The sequence below is a fragment of the Malus sylvestris genome, chromosome 9 (assembly GCF_916048215.2).
Source record: "Malus sylvestris chromosome 9, drMalSylv7.2, whole genome shotgun sequence".
NCBI lineage: Eukaryota > Viridiplantae > Streptophyta > Magnoliopsida > Rosales > Rosaceae > Malus > Malus sylvestris.
In genome coordinates, this window is record NC_062268.1 from 5,425 (window position 1) to 25,932 (window position 20,508).

Here is a 20,508-nt window from a genome sequence, read left to right on the forward strand (position 1 = left end):
AACGGAAAACAAGAAATTAATATAAATAGAAAACAAAAAAGTTGTACAGCAGAAATTTCATTTAAAGGGAAAAAAAAAAAAAAAAAAAAAAACTAATCTTGTACATCAGAAAGGGAAGAAAAACAAAATATGCAAATTAGCCAGTGCTGCCAGATACATCTCCAGAAATTGCACTTCCATATGAAGCTGATCCAGTCTGTGAAGTGGTACCGCGAGCCTTGTGGATCTGCCGTATCCTGAAAGCATCTCTTGGGAGCGGGTGACTCTGGACCGTCGTTTCGTCGTCCTCCTGGCCTATCAATCATAAGATAATTTGTTACCATGAAATATAAACTTGTCCAGAAGCCTGGGTTATACTTGTACGATCTTTCTGGAATCGTATACTAGCACGCACACCTATATCTCAACAAAGAAAGGAGATACGTACTATCTAAATGTTTCCTTTTCCCCCTGGTTGGCTTGAAAGATGATCCACTTGGGATGGGATGAGACTTGCTTGAAACAGAAAGGTCACTTGTAGAAGGGGCGGGTATAGATGCCAATGGCATTGGAGCAGTCCCTGACTTCCCAGGCTGTGGTGTTGGTACATCATTTTGCAAACAAATCGATAACACGACATCAACATCTGGTGTTGGACCTGAAAATTTTTAAGAATAAAATTTCCATTCAGCAATAGCATAAAGGACCAGGGGTACCATGCAATTGAAAGATGCACAACATAATATTCGACGCAGATCATAAATTTAGAATATTCAGGATGGGTTGCCTAACCTCCTGTTATGAAGTCCTTAGCAAGACCAATTCCCCAATCTATGGGATCCTAATATTCTCAATTTATAGACCACCACTGAATCATGCATATTCTAAACAATTTCTACAGGCTGAATCATACATTTCTCAATTGTCATCCCATATCTTAATGAAGAACAAAACCCCAAATGTGCATTTATAAACCCATCACAAGTAGTGACCTTGCAGTCCAGATTTTTTATGGTTTATTCTGACTTACAATTAAAGTCAAATGGCTCTAAATATACAGACTACAAGCTTTGTAAACTGGAAAAAGAAATCACATTGCATTTAACTGAAAGAAACTTAAAAAGTTACCCTCAACGGCTGGCAAATTTGCTAAGAAGGCTACCAAAGTAGGTGGTGTTGCTTTTAATATTTCATCAAATGAACTGATTGTTTGACCACACACTGCTGAAATCATGGGATTTGATATGGATTTAGACGCAGTGGGAACTACAGCTGCTGTTGTGGTTTGAAAATTTTCTGCCCCTGCTGTAAAAAATTAACAGATACAGTTCAGCCATTTGAGCATAAGCTACATAACCCCAAGAATATATCAAGCTCATGCTACAATTAACAGATAAAAGTTCCGTTCTTCGATGCTTTTTCCTTTATTATTTGTCCAATTTAGTTGTTCTAGTTCTCTTTACCATATACAAGGCATTCAGAAGTTCTCAAACCCATTCCATTTCACAAGGTGTTTGGCAAGTAGCTATTAGTGTAAATGTGCACTGCAGCCCATATTGCTTAAACATATAAAAGAGGTAATATATTATTGCCTACCAGGTTTTTGCCTTGGATCATAGATAACCATTTGGTTAGTATCTGGGTAAACTACTTGTGATGACGCCGCTAAATTGCTTATCAGGCTCGCAGAACCCTCTTCTACACAAAAATAGGCCACAAATTACCAAGTAAAAACCAAACAGTAGCAACAGATCTGATATATGACAATCGAGGTACCTGCAAACCCAGGTGCATTCAACATACTTGACTTCTCCACTTTTTTATTGATATTTTTAGCAAGCCACTGAAATATCAGAAACAGGGAAAGGTACTAATCAGTACAGGAACAAAGAGACTTGATGGAGAAGCCAAAAGGCACACCCAGTGGAGTGCATCCTTTGTAAATTTAAAGTGTTGTTGTAGCAATGTTAGAATTTGTTGTACTTTTATGCGCAAACGGAAGCGAATTCTAACAAAGTACCAATATCAATGTCACAGGTGAAAGCTAAAACAAACAATCTAAAACTAATAAAAGAGATTTATGTGGTTCGGCGTAAGGCCTACATCCACGAGTGAAGCACGACGAGGAATTTCACTAAACAAACGAAGATTACAAAAGAATATTTAAACTCTCATAACCCAAATCCCACAAATTACAAACCCTAAACCAAACGAGTAGAAAACCCAAAAACTAACGGAGAAGATTCTCCCAAATTGCTCTCCAACTCACACTCACAAATTGACTCTCACCAAATTGCCACACGAATGAGCCACACAAAATACACTAACCCTAAGGTCCTATTTATAGTGCATAGGACTTAGGTTACAATAAGAATCCTAATAGGAAGTAAATACAAATCCTAATCAAATAGGTAATTAACAAAATCTCTCCACCAAGGAAACCAACTAAGAAGTCAAAATCCAAACCCAAATAGGTAACACAAACCTAATTTTTTGCATCATCCTAATTTTGAGCCGTAAAACCCAACACAATTGACCTGGCAGCGAGCTGTAGTCCATTAGTAGGAGATACTTTTCTGCACTTATTTTAGAAGTTGTTTTAAGTTTAAATGCTAGGACTTATTTTTGGTGAACTGGGGGGAACAAACCCCAAACAAACTAAACTATCCCCCCCCCCCCCACAAAAAAAAACCCCCAAAAACGCAAACGTGTAAGTAGCATGTTTAATGAAGGAACAAGGAAGAAAAGCTTCAGGTGCAGACACTGGACAACTCTGTCACAGAGAAAAGAGGCAAAAATTATGGTGAGACGAGATTCAGTGGCGACTGCCACTATTGCGGGAAAAAGGGTCACATAAAGAAGCATTGTCGTAAATGGAAAAGGGAACAAAAAATGAGAACAATACTGTAGGTGTTGTGACTTATGATGAAGAGCTTCTTAATGTAGATGATCGATGTTTTCTGGCAAAAAAGTCTAGTTTCTTTTATTAGGGAAAATGATAAGTCACCCATTTCAGTTACTGTTAAATAGTTTGTTATCTCTAAATGTAATTAGCTGTGCTAATGTTTGTGATTAGTTAGAATTGTTATAAGGTTAGGCAGTTAAGGGGTATCTTTGTAAATAGCCAAAGGCTATATATATATGTCTTCAGTGTACAAATTAACTATTCAGAAATATAATTGAAAGCTTACAGAGGAAGTTTCCAGTATGTTTGCAGTGAAGACCAATTAGCTGATCTTCACACCAAGTCTCTATCCAAAAGTCGATTTCAGTTCCTGTGCTCCAAGCTTCCAATTGGAATCTGTTCTGATTCCCCTTCTAGCTTGAGGGGGTGTATTAGGGAAAATGATAAGTCACCCATTTCAGTTACTGTTAAATAGTTTGTTATCTCTAAATGTAATTAGCTGTGCTAATGTTTGTGATTAGTTAGAACTGTTATAAGGTTAGGCAGTTAAGGGGTATCTTTGTAAATAGCCAAAGGCTATATATATATATATATGTCTTCACAATGTACAAATTAACTATTCAGAAATATAATTGAAAGCTTACAGAGGAAGTTTCCAGTTTCTATATCTTTTGCCAATGAAGATGAGTAGTTTGATCAAGGGGAGCCTGGTCATGAGTAGTTCGATAAGGGGGAGCTTGGTCATGAGAAGTTTGATCAAGAGGAGCAATCATATTTTGGTATACTTTCCTCATGGTCTGGAGGGGGAGATTGTTGGATTTTTCCAACCCATGATGAGTTGTCCTAAGGCTATTGGGAAATATAGTCTTAAGAGGATTAAATTGTTTTCCCAATTGAAGTTGGTTACCCAATTGGAATTGGGAAAACCAATTGGATTTGTTTAGCTAATTGGAGCATAACTAGATTCCAATTAGGATTAGTAATCCTTATTGAAGAAGACCTTTATTATGTCTACATAAAGGGGATATTGTACTAGTTTTGAATTGGAGCAAAACAATAAATTGTATACCACTCAAAGAATTAGAGTGAGAGAATATTGTAAAGGCAAAGTGTGTGCGAGAGAAAAGAAATGAGATAAAGAGTTTTTTTTTTTTTCTTCTTGTTCTTTCAGGTTTCTCGTCAAGTCTTAATTCTAGAGACTTGGCAAGATCCGTTGTACTCATCATTGATATAGTGAAAGATTGTTGTTTGTTCTGTTTTTCCCATTCTTAAAAACGATATTCACAACAACAAAAATGTTTGATCTCAAAGCAGCAAATCTTATGGCAACTGATCAAAAGAGAGGCAAGAGGGTGAAACTGATGAGCTGCATCCAGCTGCAGCAAAATAACAGCAGCCGCAGAATACATTTCCACAATCAGCTTAATAATGCCCTTGTCCATGCCAAGGGCTAGAGCTTACTAGCGTCTAAGGGTTTACTCTACACATAAGCTAGTACTATTCCATTTTGGATGGTGAATGAATACTGATTCAACATAAAATTACACTGTCCCCTTTACATATTTCATTCTTATGATTTTAGTGTTTTTGGTAGCATGAAGAAAATGTAAAATAAATAAATAAATATAATCTCTTAGGCATCAGCTTTTTGAATAGATGGCAGTACGGGGCATGTGTACATACTACGAAAAAGGGAAAGGCTGATGACAAAGATGTTCATGGTGGAAATGGAAATACTAGCATAACATTTTCACTAAAGGTACCTCTTGTCGGGCTAAATGATCCAAGTCCTTTGAAGAGCAGGGCCAGAGATCCATGAAACTATATCGTGATGCAACATCTTGCAATGAACTTTCCAATGATGAAGGTCCCTCTTCACCTGCTCCGGTAAGTGCTGCTTTTTTCCTTTGTTCAACCTATATGAATCATGAATTCAACAGATTACTGCTTGTGTAAGATGAGGATCAAAATTAGCAACAATAATCCAGCACTAGCTTTTTGTAAAATTTATATTTAGACAAACAAATAATGTTTATAGCTTTAGTATCCCAAGTAATGTTTATTCCCGAACCCTGTATAGCTGATGAGGATCTCAAGTCTTCTATCAAATTAAATTGCACAGCTACTTGCAAGTGGCCCTCTACCACAGTGGTGGAGAGGAGTGTCGCCCTTGCACCACGGCATGGGTTCGAACCCCGCTCCTTAATCTAACATCTAATTTAACAAATCTATCATTTGACCAAAAAAAAATTGCACAGCTACTTCAAATTGACCAATGAACCATCAACCATTGTGTGTCATCTTATAATAAGATATCATATATAGAACCAGCACAAAAGAGTAAAATAAAACCACAGTACTGTTCCCTACGATATATATTTACAGCAGTATATACTTGTGTGCTGATATTTCCTGAGGTGCAAAAGGGGTTCCAACACATGAATTCCCAAGAGTCAACAATCAACGTGTGCTCATCTTTGTGTAAATACCACTTATATAGTTGGTTTAATCCCCTTTATTTGATCTTGTTTATTGATAGTCTTTACACAAACTTATAAGATGAGCTATGCCAATGTATGAAAAATAAAGTAAACACACCACACACAAACACAAACAATTTAGCGAGGTTCGGCAGACTTTGCCTACTCATGTGATCTCTCTTAAGAAATCACCTGCACTATGGAGAACAACAACTCGGTTAGAAGAACTTATTCAAAACCCTTATGCTAAACCCCAAAACCTTGTTTTATATCTCTCTATCACTCTTGGCTCTCTACCCTTGCAGTTCTCCAATGTTCATGTGAATAAACAGCCACCAACAAGGCTATTTATAGTACATAAACCGATGATTACATGCCTTACAAGTATAGGATTCCTAAATCCTTCTAAAATAGAGAAAACCAACTTATTTTCTAATCCTAAACTGGTTGGGATTACAAAGAAAACCTATTTCCCAACTCTTATGAGAGATAATTTCTGCACATTCCTTTTCTCATTTCCCTACACCATTTTGAAACCTAAACCTATTTGGCCTTGGTATTTTGACGAGCCAAATCACAACAATCTCCACCTTGGTGAGTCAAAACCAAGAAATAATTGTTGCGCCCCAGAATATCTTCGAACTTCTTGAAGTAACTCCAGAAACCTTCAAGAAGTTTCACCTTGGCAAAAATCTTCTTGCCTCAACAAGTGAGAAGGTGCTCCATCCAATCCTTAGTATGTAATAGTTGAACTTCTCTGCTGTAACCGGTTTAGTCAAGTAATCTAAAATGTTCTCCGGTGTATGAACCTTCTCGGCTATAACTTCCTTCAATTCTACCTAGTCCCTAATCCGGTGATATTGAGCTTCAATATGCACTTTGATTCTTTGCTAAGTAAATAGCACTATGACTGTCACATCTAATCACCGTGGAACTTTGAGTAATTCCAAACTCTCTTGTTAAACCGTTAATCCAAACTGCTTCCTTTCCAGCTTCTGCTACTGCAATATACTCTGCTTTAGTAGTAGACAATGTTGAAATTGACTGTAGTACACATACTTCCTCTTCTTGTTTTTAAACAAGATTCTCCAACTCTTTTTACCTTGTCTAGTAACGGAGAATCCGTTTAACCGCAGATCAATGCTCCTTTCCTGGATTCGCCATGTACTTTGTAACAGTTAATGCTTGAGCTAGGTCATGTCTTGTGCAAACCATTGCATACATGAGGACATCCTATTACACTTGCATAAGGCACTTTTCTCATCTCTTCCAACTCTTTCTGTAGTTGGGCATTGTTGCGCACTCAACTGATAGTTTGCTGCCAATGGAGTAGACACGGGCTTCACTCCATCCATAATGAAACGCTCCAATATATTATGAATATACTTTGCCTGTGACAGCCATATCTTACCCTCTTCTCTGTTCCTCCTAATTTGCATTCTAAGGATCTTTTGTGCAACTCCTAGATCCTTTATGTCGAATTCCTTAGTTGCATCTTTAACACTTGAATTCTAGACATATCCTCACATGCAATCAACATGTCATCTATGTAAAGCAGCAATAGTATAACCATACCATCCTTGAACACATGGTAGTAAATGCAGCAATCATATAAGCATCTTCTAAAATTAATATACAACATGTATGATCGAAACCCCTGTTCCATTGCCTTGGAGATTGCTTTAGCCCATAAAAAGACTTCTTCAATCAACAAACCAGATTTTCATTTCCTGTTTCGACAAAACCTTCACCTGCTCTATCTCCATATCCTGTTGAGCTGCTATTGATAACAGAATTCTTATAGAAGTATGCTTAACCACTGGAGAAAATATCTTGTCATAATCTAACTACTTCCTTTTGCGAATTTTGCCACTAACCGAGCTTTATATCTCATGGCATCGTCTTCATGTGTTCCTTGTTTTTTTCCAACCTACTCACGGCCTACAATCTTTTGCTCCTTTGGTTTAGAAACTAGCTCCAAAATAGAGTTCTTACAAAAGAGATTTCATCTGTTCAGACATAGCAACCATCCAACCTTCCCAATCATTATTTGCTATAGCTACTTGATAAGTGGTTGGATCTTCCTTACTAACACTTAGAGCATAATTGACTTGATCTTGATCAAATCCATACCTGTTAGGTGATTGAGGAACCCAGGAGTCTTGGTTCCACAATGGTGATAGCTCCACCTGAGCCTAAATGGGTGATTGTTGTTGTTGCTCTACTTCTTCTCCATTAACCCTTTGTCATGCTCCGCTTGCTCATGCTCAACCTGAGCTGGATTCCATGACCCATTTGGTTATAAGAAATTCAGTTGGTTCTTCAACAACATCAGTCTTCTTCTCCTCATTTGTCTTGACTTTATTTAGCAGCATAGTCTTTTTGTCAAATATGACATCCCTACTTAAAACCTTCTTTTTGTTGATACGATCCCATAACTTGTAGCCCTTCATTCCTTTCTCATAGTCGATGAATATGCATTCAAGAGATTTTGGTTTGAGTTTGGTCCACTCGTCGCTCGGAATATGAGCATATGCGCTACAAAAGCGCAACCAAAAACTCTTTGGTTTGGAAAAATCAACAAGTTTACCAAGCCATACCTCTACTGCACACTTGAAATCAAGAACCCTTGAGGGTGATTGATTAACAAGTAGCAAGCATGGTTAACCTTCTATGCAAAACGTGTCAGGCAATCCCCCATGAAACTGCATGCTTCTCTCTTTCCATGAAAGTTCTATTCATCCTCTCTGGAGCTCTGTTTTGTTGAGGGGTTTTCTTCACCGTAAAGTGTATTGTGATGCCTTCTTCCTTGCAAAACTGGAAGAATTTCTTCCCTATACCCCCGTCGTCGCTTCTTCGATATCTGATTTTCCTACCCGTCATATATTCTACTTCTGTTTTCCACTCCTTGAACTTGGAAAAGACCTCGGATTTCTCCCTCATGAAGTACACCTAAACTTTCTTGAAAAATCATCTAGAAAGGTAACAAAGTATCTGGAGCCTCCTTTGCACTTTGTTGGAGCCGAACTCCATACATCTGTATAATACAGCAAATCCTAACTTCTTTTCTCAGTCTGCTACCTTGAATGACATCTTTGTATGCTTCCCAAGAGTACAATACTTGCAGAAATCTAGTCTGCAATAACTAACACCTTCTAGCAAATTTTTCTTTTGTAGTTCTTGCAATCCTCTTTTACTCATATGCCCTAGCCTATGGTGCCAAAGCTCAGTCTTGTTCTCTGAACCAACCTCAGTAGATATTGAGGCTCCACCTATTATTGTAGCTTGATGTTACTGCAAGGAGTTCGCCATCACTTTCCTCTGAAACAACCACACTAACTGTATTTGAATTCACTGTCATCGCCTCTGCTTCTTATCTTTCCATATTTTGCAATTTCTTTTCCAGTGGTCTAAGGCACCACGATGGAAGTAACATTTCTTTCTTTTCCTTTGGATTTTGGATTTTGATCTACCCCTGTCACCAGATTTATCACTCTTGTTCTGTGACCAACCCCTCTCTTTACCTTTCGCATAAAGACCATGTGCTTAAGAGCTTTGGTGTTCTCATCCATCTTGACATAAGTGTTGTTCTGAGTATCCTTACCCAACATGAGTGTTGTTCTGAAGTGCTTGAACAAAGGCAGTAGAGATCTTAACAGTAAGAGCGCCTTGTCATCATCTTCATACTTCACATCTATCTTTGATATGGTACCACTTTTCTGAAATTTGCTCATATGATTTTACAGATCTCCACCTCCTTCTAACCAAAGACCGAGAAGTTCATCTTTCACGAAAAGTTTGCTGTATAAAGTCTAACCCCTGTAAAATTTCTCAAGCTACTCCCATGTTTCTTTAGCGCTCATATCCTCATCAAGACGACACATCACATTGTCAGTAAGATGTAGCACGATACAGCTCTTTGCCCTTCTGTCCAACTTCTTCCACTATGCATCTGTGGTTCCTTGTGGCTTATTCTCTATTCCGAGAATAGCGTCTTGCAGATCTTGTTGAATCAGGACATTCTTCATCTTCCACTGCCACAACGTGAAGTTATCCTTTCCATCAAACGCCTTGATCATGGGCCTCACATCGTCGCTTGAGCTTGCCTTACAAGACCGATATCCATATATAACAATGTTTTAAAAGGCTCGCCTCAGGACGCGCCTAGGTGCCCTATGAGGCTAGGCTTGAGGGTTGCCGCCTCTATTTTGAGGGAGTGGGCATAAGGCGTCGCCGGAGCCGCCTAGGTGGCGAAAGGCGCGCCTCAGGGTTTTTTTTTTTTTTTTTTTTATTTACTCCCAAACCCAAAGTTTGGGTAGGATTTTAACTGCCTCATACCTCTTCCTTGCACCTTCATCTCTCTGACTTTTTTCTGATTTTTATTTTTTTATATAATGGATGTGTGTGCTATCTGCGTGCATTGTTATATGTGCGCTCATTGTGCTTTTCATCCTCTATTTTATACATATATAATATAATATATGTATATATATGTGTGTGCTCAGGGTGATTATTGATTAATAATCTTCTTCTTTTTAATATAATATATGTGTATGCTCGGTGTATATATTAAAAAATTTAGGTCCCGTGAGGCTTCGCCTCATGCCTAGGCCGGGCTTCCCCTCAAACACCTCACCCACGCCTCATGCTTTTAATACATTGATATATAATAAATATATTTAAATATATATTATCTGCAAATGTCCAACTTGAAATCTATCTGCAAATGGCATTTATCGCAATGGCGGCAAGTAATTAAGTCTATGTATTATGATGCGGGTTCAATCTTCACCAATTTCCCGTCCTTCTAACAACTAAAGCGCTAAAGATCATATGAGCAAATTTGAAACAAGGCGCTCTATCGAATAGTTTCTGAGTTAAATTTCTTTGTCATTTCACCAGTTTGAGTTCTTTGGTTTCTGATAAAAGGTTGTTTTCTCCCAACTTCATTTCTTTCAAGAAAAGGAGACCGAGAAGTTCATCTTTCAAGAAAAGTTTGCTGTATAAAGTCTTACCCCAGTAAAATTTCTCAAGCTACTCCCATGTTTCTTTAGCGCTCATATACTCATCAAGACGACACATCACATTATCAGCAAGATGTAGCAGGAATATTGGTAAAGATTGAACCCGCATCATAATCCATAGACTTAATTACTTACCACCATTGTGATAAACACCATTTGCAGATAGATTTCGAGTTGGACATTAGATTTCTTTTCATATTCTACTCAATACTTTGAAGGTGAAAAGGAAGTGGGTTACATGCCTTATAAGTATAGGATTCCAAAACACTTCAAAAATAGGAAAAACTAACTTATTTCCTAATCTAAACTGGTTGGGATTACAAAGAAAACCTACTTCCCAATTCTTATGGGAAATGTTTTGTGCACATTCCTTTTCACCTTCACAACACCAATTGGAAACATAAACCTTTTTGGCCTTGGTATTTTGATGAGCCAAATCACAACATATATTAAATCATTACGAACTTAAAATACAGAATAGCTTTCTTGACAAAACTACATAACACTTGTACACTCTTTCCAAACTAATAGGAAATTATTTCTAAAATCAAAGAGTATTATTCAGGTACAAATTTATCGAACAAATGCTGGCAAAGGGTTGAATAAACTTGTTTTACCAAATCCATAAACAAATTTCACAATTATTACTAAGCAGAGAAACTCACTGTTTTCACCAGCTTAGGGGAGCCTGTTGGCATAAGGTCTACTAACGGCAATGAGCCAAAACAACTCAAGCAAAAACGAGAGTAAAATAATCAAATAGGAAAAACCTTTAAAATTAAATTTTTAAAAAAAATATTAAGATTAAAATGGGATAATGCATTGCAAACTAAAAGGAAAGATCATATTTAGTACTACCTTCAACATGCTAGCCAAATCTCCATAAGTTTGCTCAAAAATGGTGAATCGCTTCCATACCTAAGAAGGAATATCCATCAGAATCTGGTATTCAATATTAAAAATAAAAAAACCAATAAAAACAAAAGTTTGGAGAAGTGTGCAATAATCAGTAATGCAGATGACTATAGTACTTAATCATAACAAAGCATCGGTTAAGAAATAAATAACCCACCACATAATAAAAATAGAGCTAATACAAACACGAGCAAACATGTACACTTATGTGAATGGCAATAGGTGTGTACCTCGACAGATTCTTCTGATGGTAATGAGCTTAATGCCCTCTCAAATAAGGCCCGAATATTTCTATCATCATTCAAACGAGTTAAAAAGTCTGCATATCTGCAACATTAAGGACACGATAACCAATAAGAAAAACACAAAGAGATACTTCACAACCCAAAATACTACCAAGGCAATAATAAATCATAAGAGCATAGATATCATATCCTTCAATATCCTTGAATGACTAATATTATGAAATACAAAATAGGGTTGCCAGTAACATAACAAATCTGCCTCAAAGTCACTACTTGGCCAACCATATGTTAGAGCCATACAACACAATGCAGCCACAGGTGGAATCCATTATGCCAATAAGGAACTCACTTTGTGGAGATGTGCCCTCTCACTTTGGTGGTGTGTTTGGAAGAACAAGAACAAGAGAACTTTTGACAGTAAGGAAGAGGAAGTGGGTGCAATCTGGGATAGAGTCATATTACTTCTCTGGGAATCTCGGTCAAAATGTCTATAACATTACTTTTTGTGTGATTTTTCTTGATAGGATTGGTTCTTTGTATAGGAAGCTTTCTGGGATGGAGTTCTGCCTGTTGGTTTAGGCTTTCTCCTTGGGTTTTTGTGTTTCTTCTGTTGTTTTGTTGTTTCTTGGACCACTTGTCCATGCTTGTATTCCTTGTGTTTTCTCTTTATAAATCTTGTGTCTTATACCATAAAATCAAATAAGAGTCGATGCCACAACAGTAGATTGCACGTGGAAAACATAGAGAGCTCTTCAATTCACCCAAAGAAAGCCTGTAAAGAATTCCTTCTCTCTCATATGCCTAGAGGATCCTTTTACTAAGTGTACTGGACATGCATATATCATTTCACATAGAAAACCCAGAATAAAAATCAGCAACTAAATTTAGTATTATGAACAAGAACATGAACTCACTCAAGAATGTAAACAGGCTCATGCATAAACCGTTTCAACCCAGCTTCAAAAACGTTGTGTGCCATCTGCATGAATGTAAAGAAGTAGTAAATGCTTGTTCCTTTACCTTGTGAATGCCCATTCCGTTGTTTGGGGGAAAGTGGTAGAGCATTCCCAAAGTAAATATGTGAACTAATCAATCAAATAGGCATTCCATAATATTCATTCCAATGCAGATTAAATTCTACTCCTTGAAGCCAAACATCACCTTACACTTTACCATGGCTTTCTTTAACAACCAGGAGAAGAAAAGAACTGAAGAATTTCTTTTGGTAAATCTATGTGAGAAAATTTTATAGGCAATATATATGACCCAAACACCAATAAATCCTATCCAACAATTCAGCACCGACTACTGCTCATCATGAAAAATTTGATTATAACTAAAATAACCTTTGGATCCTTGTCAAGACAGAAAGCCATCATCGCATAAGCAACATAAACATGGTACGTGCAGTTTGAAGATTTGCGCGCCTCTAAAAAATACTTGCGAGCTGCTTCCACTCCTTCATTTCTCCTTAAAAAGCGAATAAACTGCAGTGAAAAACACAAGCATGAGATTTTTCCAAAGCATGGTCAAAATGAGGATGTAAAGAAGTATACGGCCTCCTCTTTGAAGCATATAAAACGTATTGGTTTTACCATGAGCCACCAGCCAAGCAAAAAATTGAACTTTAGTGGGAGCACCATTCTTACAAAATTAAATCATTGCAACCAATGGTACGCTGACTGAGATTATCTAGGCACAGAAAGAAGAATAGACTTGCCAGGAAAAAGAGAAAAACCCCAAGACCCCTGAGTCAAGCATATTACACGCCAAAAGGAGGATCACATTCACTAAAAGATCCAAAAGAAAATTCCTACCTGTATATGAGCAAGTGCTGATGTGTTAATACCATCTCCCAAAAGGCCTTCATATATTTTCTTTGTGGGCTTCATGAAACCAGTAGCACATTTAAAAATCAAGAACCAATAAGTCCAGCTCAACTGCAACTACGAAGCCTTAAGAGCCAAAAATCTTAATACCTGAATTGCTCCACGGGATTCTTCCAGCTCTGCATAAGCATATCTAAGCATCTCCGAGTCTGATAAGGAAAGAGAGAGGGAGAGACATGTATGCAACTTCAAGCTATCCATAGAAAATTTCATAGGAGCACTACATTCATGCTTATTAAACAGTCAAGCCAAAGTTGCAAGATCAAAGAAATAAGAAAACAGAAGTTCTTAAATCCTTACAAGCAAAGCTTCTAAAACAGAAACAAACAGAGAACTTTAAAAAGCAAGAGACAATAAAGGATAGGAAAAAAAATTACCAGGAAGAACCTTCAATGCTCTTTGAAATACTTTAATTGCAGTATCTACAGAACCACTTTTTGCATGCCACATGGCATAGTCATACCATAAATCAGGATAATGGTATAGATACATTAGACACTGGAAACCAAGGGAATGCAGTATGGAAGTCAGAAATAAAATTTTAAACAAACAGTTAACAATTGCATAAATAAATTAAAATAAATGCACACAATTTTAAGTGCATAATCCCCATTATGTGCACGCATAATTTAGTATATTTATTTAATCAACTACACTTCGAAATATGTTCTTCATGATGGTTGAGTAAATAACAAAAGTCAAGAAGAGAAAATCAGATCAAGAATAGGACTCCATGAATGTGCAGACACTAATTAAAATCATACGCAAGAATATAGGGGAGAAAACATAACCTAATGTAAAGAAATACTAAATGAAACACAGTAATTGCTAACTTTCATAACAGCATTATTCACAAGATTACATTTTTGTGCTACTGAATTACTTGCATCTGTAATTGACACATAACTTAAATCATATTATTTAACCAGCACATTATCCCCATCATACAATTGAGGATTACAAAGACACAAGGTGACATTCAAAATTAAAATCTGTTCGAGCCAGAAGAAAAAGACCGTGAAGTTGCATTTGTTCAACCATGCATCAACAGAGACAAAATAGAATATCATCTACTAATTGTATGAATTAAAAGGAGAAAAAGATATATTTTCCTTACCTGCTCATAAGTGAAAATGATTCGCTTGTTGGATGATCCATTGTCTATCCTTTGTGGGTTTCCTCTGCAATGCAATTACAAGGTATTTGATTGAAGAACGTAATATTCTCAAACAAAGCATGACGAGAGATTGAAAAACCAATAATAATAATGAGTATCCAAATATGGGGCAAGTTATTCATTCTAATTTTTAACTATTTGTCAAGAGCCAATGCAGCCTCAGAGACTTAATCAACTTGATTTCATAATTCATATACATTATTGGTTCATTCCCTGACTGAGTTCTTCGGCCATATGGTTTTCTAACTGGGTATCAGAGTCTTCTTTGCAAGTGGTCACGAACTTGCTCCTTGTTCCATACTTCTTAGTTGGTTAGTAGGTTGCAGGGTGGGGCTGCACCTATATGCTTGTTTCTTTCCCCCTATCAATCTGCGTCTCCACATGCAGGATGGGCTGCGTGTGGAACATCCAACGCTTGCCCATAGAGATAATCTGTATGGTTCTATAAAAAGGTGGCTGTGAAGAACTCTTTCCTAGTAGTTATCTAATCTGTGTTCTTTCTAACTCATGCACTCGCTGAGTAGTAATGCTCAATCATATCTTTTTCACATTTGACATATGAGGACATTCTAAGAAGTACAAAACATCTTAAAAGGGTAAATTTGCACAAAAGAGTACTCAGATAATATATTTTTCACAATCGTCCCTACAAGCATCTCATTCTTAACTTCATATGCCAAATAATTGCAGATTAATAAATTAAGCAGGAAGGTTATGCAACCCCGGTAAATTCAGTCTAAATGTCAGTAACTTACTTTTCAAAAGCTATAAATGCATAACCAACCAAATAAGGTTATGCAACCCCTGTAAATTCATAGTCTATAAATGCATAACCACTAAAGAAAAAGAAAGTATGGCAGTAACTTACTTTTCGAAAGCTAATAACTTTTTCCATGCCATCCATTGTAGTTCTTCCTGTAAGAGCACAATACATGATTAGCATTTTCCATTACAAAATATGTGGGAAGAACTTCCAATCTCTCTCATACAAGGCACCTTACTGAAAACCAAATATGTCCTTGTTCCCATGCAACCCATTTATACAGGCAAGTCGGTAAATGTCTTAAGAGTGCATATATTACAATATAACTAGTAAATCAAGACAAAACCATATACCATGGGTCGACACTCGAATTAACCCAAAATTAAATAGTAGGAATCCATGCAGGGGAAAAAGAACATTTAATTTCATGCAGTGTATTAAAAGCATGAGGCGTGGGCAAGGCGTCCGAGGGATAGCCCGGCCTAGGCGTGAGGCAAAGCCTCACGGGACCTAAATTTTTTAATATATACACTGAGCGTACACATATATTATATTAAAAAAAAAAGATTATTAACCAATAATCACCTTAAGCACACACATATATTATAAATATATATACACACATATATATAGACATATATTATATTATATATATTTATATATATATATAATAGAGGATGCAAAGCACAATGAGCACACATATAACAATGCACGCAGACAGCACACACATCCATTATATAAAAAATAAAAATTAGAAAGAAAAAAAAGGGGCAGAGAGACGATAGTGCAAGGATGAGGTATGAGGCAGTTAAAACCCTACCCAAAATTTGGGTTTGGGAGTTAAATAAATAAATAAAGCCTTGAGGTGCGCCTCCCGCCGCCTAGGTGGCTCTAACAAAGCCTTACGCCCACTCCCTCCGAACAGAGGAGGCAACCCTCAAGCCCAACCTCAGAGGGCGCCCTAAGGCGAGCCTTTTAAAACATTGATTCAAGTAAATTTTTTGTTTCCAAAGCAAGGGGAAGCAACTTTGAATGCATGTTTGGATAACAGAAACCAGCTTAAGATAAAATAAAATAAAAAAACATAAATATCTGTGAGCCAACAAACCAGAGTACAGCACAATAAGATGCAAAATTACCTTATAAGAGCCATTTGGTGGTACAGCAAGCATATTCCAGTCAATTTCATCAACATACTTCTTCCGCTCCCTATAAACGGCCCTGGCGCTGTTAAATTTGGGTTGATATTCAGATAACAGTCCTTTTGCCTGCTTAATGTAATAAAATCAGATTGACAATCTTTTAGGTATATTTCATTACTAAGATAAAAAAAACAACTAATGCACACACGAAGACAGTCTGTACATATATGTTTTATACTAGTTTATATTAAGTTTGCATTCCAAAACTAAAAGGTTACCAGTTGACGGCTGACAGAATTTTCAAAATTTTCGTAATCCTTCCAGAGTTGTTCGATGTGATGGGTAGGAGTAACAATGGCTTTCTGGTATACTTTTCGCACAGCAGTCATGCGCTGTGACTCTTCCTGTGTGTTTAAAGCCTGCAACAACACGTTTTGAAAATAACTCCTTGACATGAAAAAACAATCAACAACAGCTACACAGTTTCGGAGGCACGCAACAAAAATACAAGCAGCCTATGCAACCCCCATCTTCTTCTCCCCACCCGCCTTTACTTACTTCAAATTATCCCCATATAAAATTATTTGTAACTAAAACAAAACTTCCGAAAATTCAAAAACCTTGCGAAAATGTCCATGGCAGCAAGACAAGGCCATGGAAATACCATGGACTGGTAGAGACAGTCTAGGGCTGGAGTTTAGAGCATTCCCTTGTAATGGGTATGGGAAAAGTCAACGGTCTGGTGAGAAGGGGCATGGAAAATTGGCAATGCCAATGCTACCTTTAAAATAGGGCTGCAAATTCTGGTTAATTAGTTTTAGCATGAGACGAAGCAAATGGAACAACATCTTGTGATATTCAATTCTCATAAGTAAACACTCAAATCCACAATTAAGGTCTTTCCTAGATTGCAGCTTTAATTTTTTGATCCAACAATTGGTGTAAATTATTTACATCAAGTGATACCAGAGCCACTTGATCAAACCAGTGAATTTACCAGACCTCGGTACCGATTGTTCAGTCACTTTCCAGTATTCTCTCAAAACTCTGAGTAACTTCCTGAGTTATGCTTCAGAGAACACACCTAACAAAATCTCGGTCCAACATTGTTGGATAAAAATCAACTCTTGCTCTATTGTCTGAAGTAGACGATACCCTTTTTCTGTTTATATCCCAGTTCACCCATTAGAATTCATATTAAAAGAAAACATAAAGGAAGAAATAACAGACCGGCAAAGACTTTAAAAAAGTGAGGTACTCCATCCACACAGGCCCGGATGCTATATCTGCTCCTGGTAGCACATGCAAAAAATAAAAACAAAACACATTAAACCACACTGAATTAAGAGCATGTTTCAATTCACTAAATGGACTAATATATTATATAATGCAAGTATAAGCAGTAAATGCTTAGTTAAAAAATACATCCCTCAGTTTTAGAAACAAAATATTTCATAACATATCATAACTATGTCAGATAAAATATAACCTTACTAATGTGAAAAAAAATTAGAACCTTCAAAAATTGGTAAAAGAATCAAGTCTAAAAAACTTGTCATGGACTGCATAGTCTGAAACTTCCAAACTCGTTTGAATGCATCAACATGTCAGCTTAGCACCCATCTCCTCATGTTTAAAACCACACCATTCAAACGGAAAACCTTGTCATTCAAAGGAACTTCATTTTTGTTCTACATTCACCAATTACGAGATGGTTTATTTCCTAAAGCTACTATCTTCAGAACCTATGTTTTAGGGTCTAAATGCCCTCAACGATAGAACTTAAACCATAAACCCTAAGCCCTGAAGTGGATATTTCAAAAAACGATTGCCAATCATTCGCACAGAAAAGGATTCCCAAACATGAGATCCCACTCGTCTAGCAGCGGCTTGTGTGTGTGTGCATATTTCTGTTTCAATTTTGAAGTTATCCTTTAGAGTCCCTTTATTTTCTCATCATATAGCAGATCAAGATGAAACACTTCGGTAATATTTGTTCTTTACCTACAGGTGAGAGATAACCTATCAAAACTTGAAGTGTTTAAATTATTAAATAAAGTTAAAAGAACGTACCAACATAACTGAGCATAAAATCAAAAGCTTTTCTAGTCTCTTCCTGACCCTCTACCCCCTTCTTGTCATTGACCTTTCTGATGAAACGAATGTAGCATCGCCTACAAAGCCAATACAAGCAAGACAATGGAGAACTTTAAATAAATAATAGGAGAAAGACATTTCCAAATATGGAAAAAATTGGATAAGTTGTGAGGAAAAGATCTTATGAAGGAATGAAGTTTTAGAGGAAAACAAGAAAACATGGTTATTTCTGTTCTTTTGAATGGATGATAGAGTGGGTTCAAGAAATAAATAATCCAAATATTAGAACCATTGTAATTGCTTGTCACATTTGACTATATCAAAAAAAAAAATAATAATAATTTGACCTCCATTCCCCATTCAGAAACCAAGCATATGACATCATAATCTTGAATCACCAAAAAAGAGTAATCAATAAAATAGTTTCCTATAAATCGCTTATCTATGAAATTAGGTAAACTTCAACTAAAAGCAACCAAGATATTGCTGACAGCATTTTGGCCGTAGAGTGCAATATACCAAAGAGGAATTTGCAGACAATTCAACAGACACCGGCTAAATATCTGTTTTGTGGCATCATCATTATTTACAGCCATTTGCGCCTCCACATATTGCTTCCAATATTTTGCCTGGAAAGAAAATAAATAGATGTAAATCAATCAAATACAAAAAACAATTTCTGCATCTCCAAATGTTAATATGGCACACTTATGTGCCCTGTGTCCAGTGATACTTTAAACGCTCAACATAAGCTAAATAAAACAGTTTAAAATGGAGGGAAGTAATTGATCTAGAATTCTAAGACTTTGTCAATGTTTTGAAGTGAAACTGTTATAGACTATAGAGTTTTCATGACTTATTCAACATCCGTATTGTACTATTATCCAAGTAGAAATAGAATTGCACTGAAGAATAGAATGACCTAAAAAGACAAAGTCACAAGATAAAAAGTTTATTATCTGTCTAGATATACAGCAGTTACAAGGAACTTACCGCAGTGGGAAACACCGTTAAAAGCTGCTCGTATATTGGTGCTGCCTCCGTAATGGGCAAACGCTAAGTGGAAAGATATTAACAATAATTAGGGTACATTCTATTCCTCCAAAATTCCAAATAAACTGTCCCCAGAAAAAGTTGAAACTAAGGCAGAGTTGCAGTGTCATACTAGTGCCTCATTGGCTTGATTTTCGCTGGCTTCAACACTGTATTTATCATCGATGAATTTGTGATCTGAAAAGTTGTGAAAAATCCATCAGTATATGAGGTCTTGGGTCTAGATCAACACAAATAAAGCCTAAAAATTCTCAATCAAAAATTAAACGGCCTATATAGCAAAAACTCACCTTGATCTCCAACTTTTCGAGACTCGGGTTCCATATTCCAATGGAATTATAGTTGTAGGGCTGCATTACAGAAAGAATTTATTTAACATAATTGCAGAGTTGAAAGTGCAAACATCTATTTCATGTGATTTAATAACTAAAGGAATTGAAATTTCAACAAAACAATTTGTACGAACATCAAAACAATTTGCCATCTACTTTCTCGTTCAAAATTACCAACATACTATAGATTGAAATACTCTAAACCTTAGTGATAAGGAGAAAACCAAAATGAACCACTATAAGATTAGCGAGAACCCCTGAAAAAAAATCCATGATAAAAGAAGCTAGTTATTACCTAATAGTATTAGCAAATAAAAAAAAAATGAAGTGATAAATAAATTGAATTACACAAACCTCTTTAATTGAAGAAAATAATGAAGCAGAAAACCAACCAGCCGAAGAAACATTACAGAAGAAGTAGAGAGGGGGAAGAGAAGAGAAAGTGAACAAATTCAATCTAAAATATGACGGATTAAAGACGACTCAAGTAGGAAGACAAGGGAGTTC

The 20,508-nt window shown here is 36.5% G+C and overlaps 1 protein-coding gene across 5 annotated transcripts; it reads right to left on the reverse strand.

The window, feature by feature from the left end:
- On the reverse strand, positions 1 to 20,508 carry LOC126582803 (cleavage stimulation factor subunit 77). 5 transcript variants are annotated; one of them, XM_050247009.1, is made up of 25 exons: positions 20,356 to 20,508; positions 20,206 to 20,258; positions 19,960 to 20,019; positions 19,782 to 19,846; positions 19,610 to 19,672; positions 19,136 to 19,245; positions 18,593 to 18,693; positions 17,750 to 17,811; positions 16,798 to 16,938; positions 16,517 to 16,645; positions 15,483 to 15,529; positions 14,555 to 14,618; positions 13,815 to 13,935; positions 13,528 to 13,586; positions 13,366 to 13,434; positions 12,895 to 13,035; positions 12,463 to 12,527; positions 11,534 to 11,630; positions 11,247 to 11,306; positions 4,648 to 4,800; positions 1,756 to 1,822; positions 1,576 to 1,674; positions 1,108 to 1,281; positions 428 to 637; positions 1 to 294 (listed from the first exon to the last, which is right to left on the reverse strand). In XM_050247009.1, the coding sequence occupies exons 3-25, from the start codon at positions 19,991 to 19,993 to the stop codon at positions 137 to 139; spliced, it is 2,289 nt and encodes a 762-aa protein (XP_050102966.1). In that variant the 5' UTR covers positions 19,994 to 20,019; positions 20,206 to 20,258; positions 20,356 to 20,508; the 3' UTR covers positions 1 to 136. The 5 variants fall into 5 exon arrangements, with proteins under 5 accessions (XP_050102966.1, XP_050102962.1, XP_050102965.1 ...); XM_050247005.1 differs by having other exon boundaries at positions 1,576 to 1,677; XM_050247008.1 differs by having other exon boundaries at positions 1,576 to 1,677; positions 20,184 to 20,258.

What these genes read in the sequence shown, in the direction of transcription:
- LOC126582803 (XM_050247005.1), bottom strand. Translation starts at nt 19,993, where the DNA reads ATGGAACCCGAGTCTCGAAAAGTTGGAGATCAAG. An exon ending in CTTTTTTAAAGTCTTTGCCG is followed by an intron (nt 16,939 to 17,749) that starts GTCTGTTATTTC and finishes GTGTTGTTGCAG; the next exon opens with GCTTTAAACACACAGGAAGA. An exon ending in ATTCTGTCAGCCGTCAACTG is followed by an intron (nt 16,646 to 16,797) that starts GTAACCTTTTAG and finishes TACATTAAGCAG; the next exon opens with GCAAAAGGACTGTTATCTGA.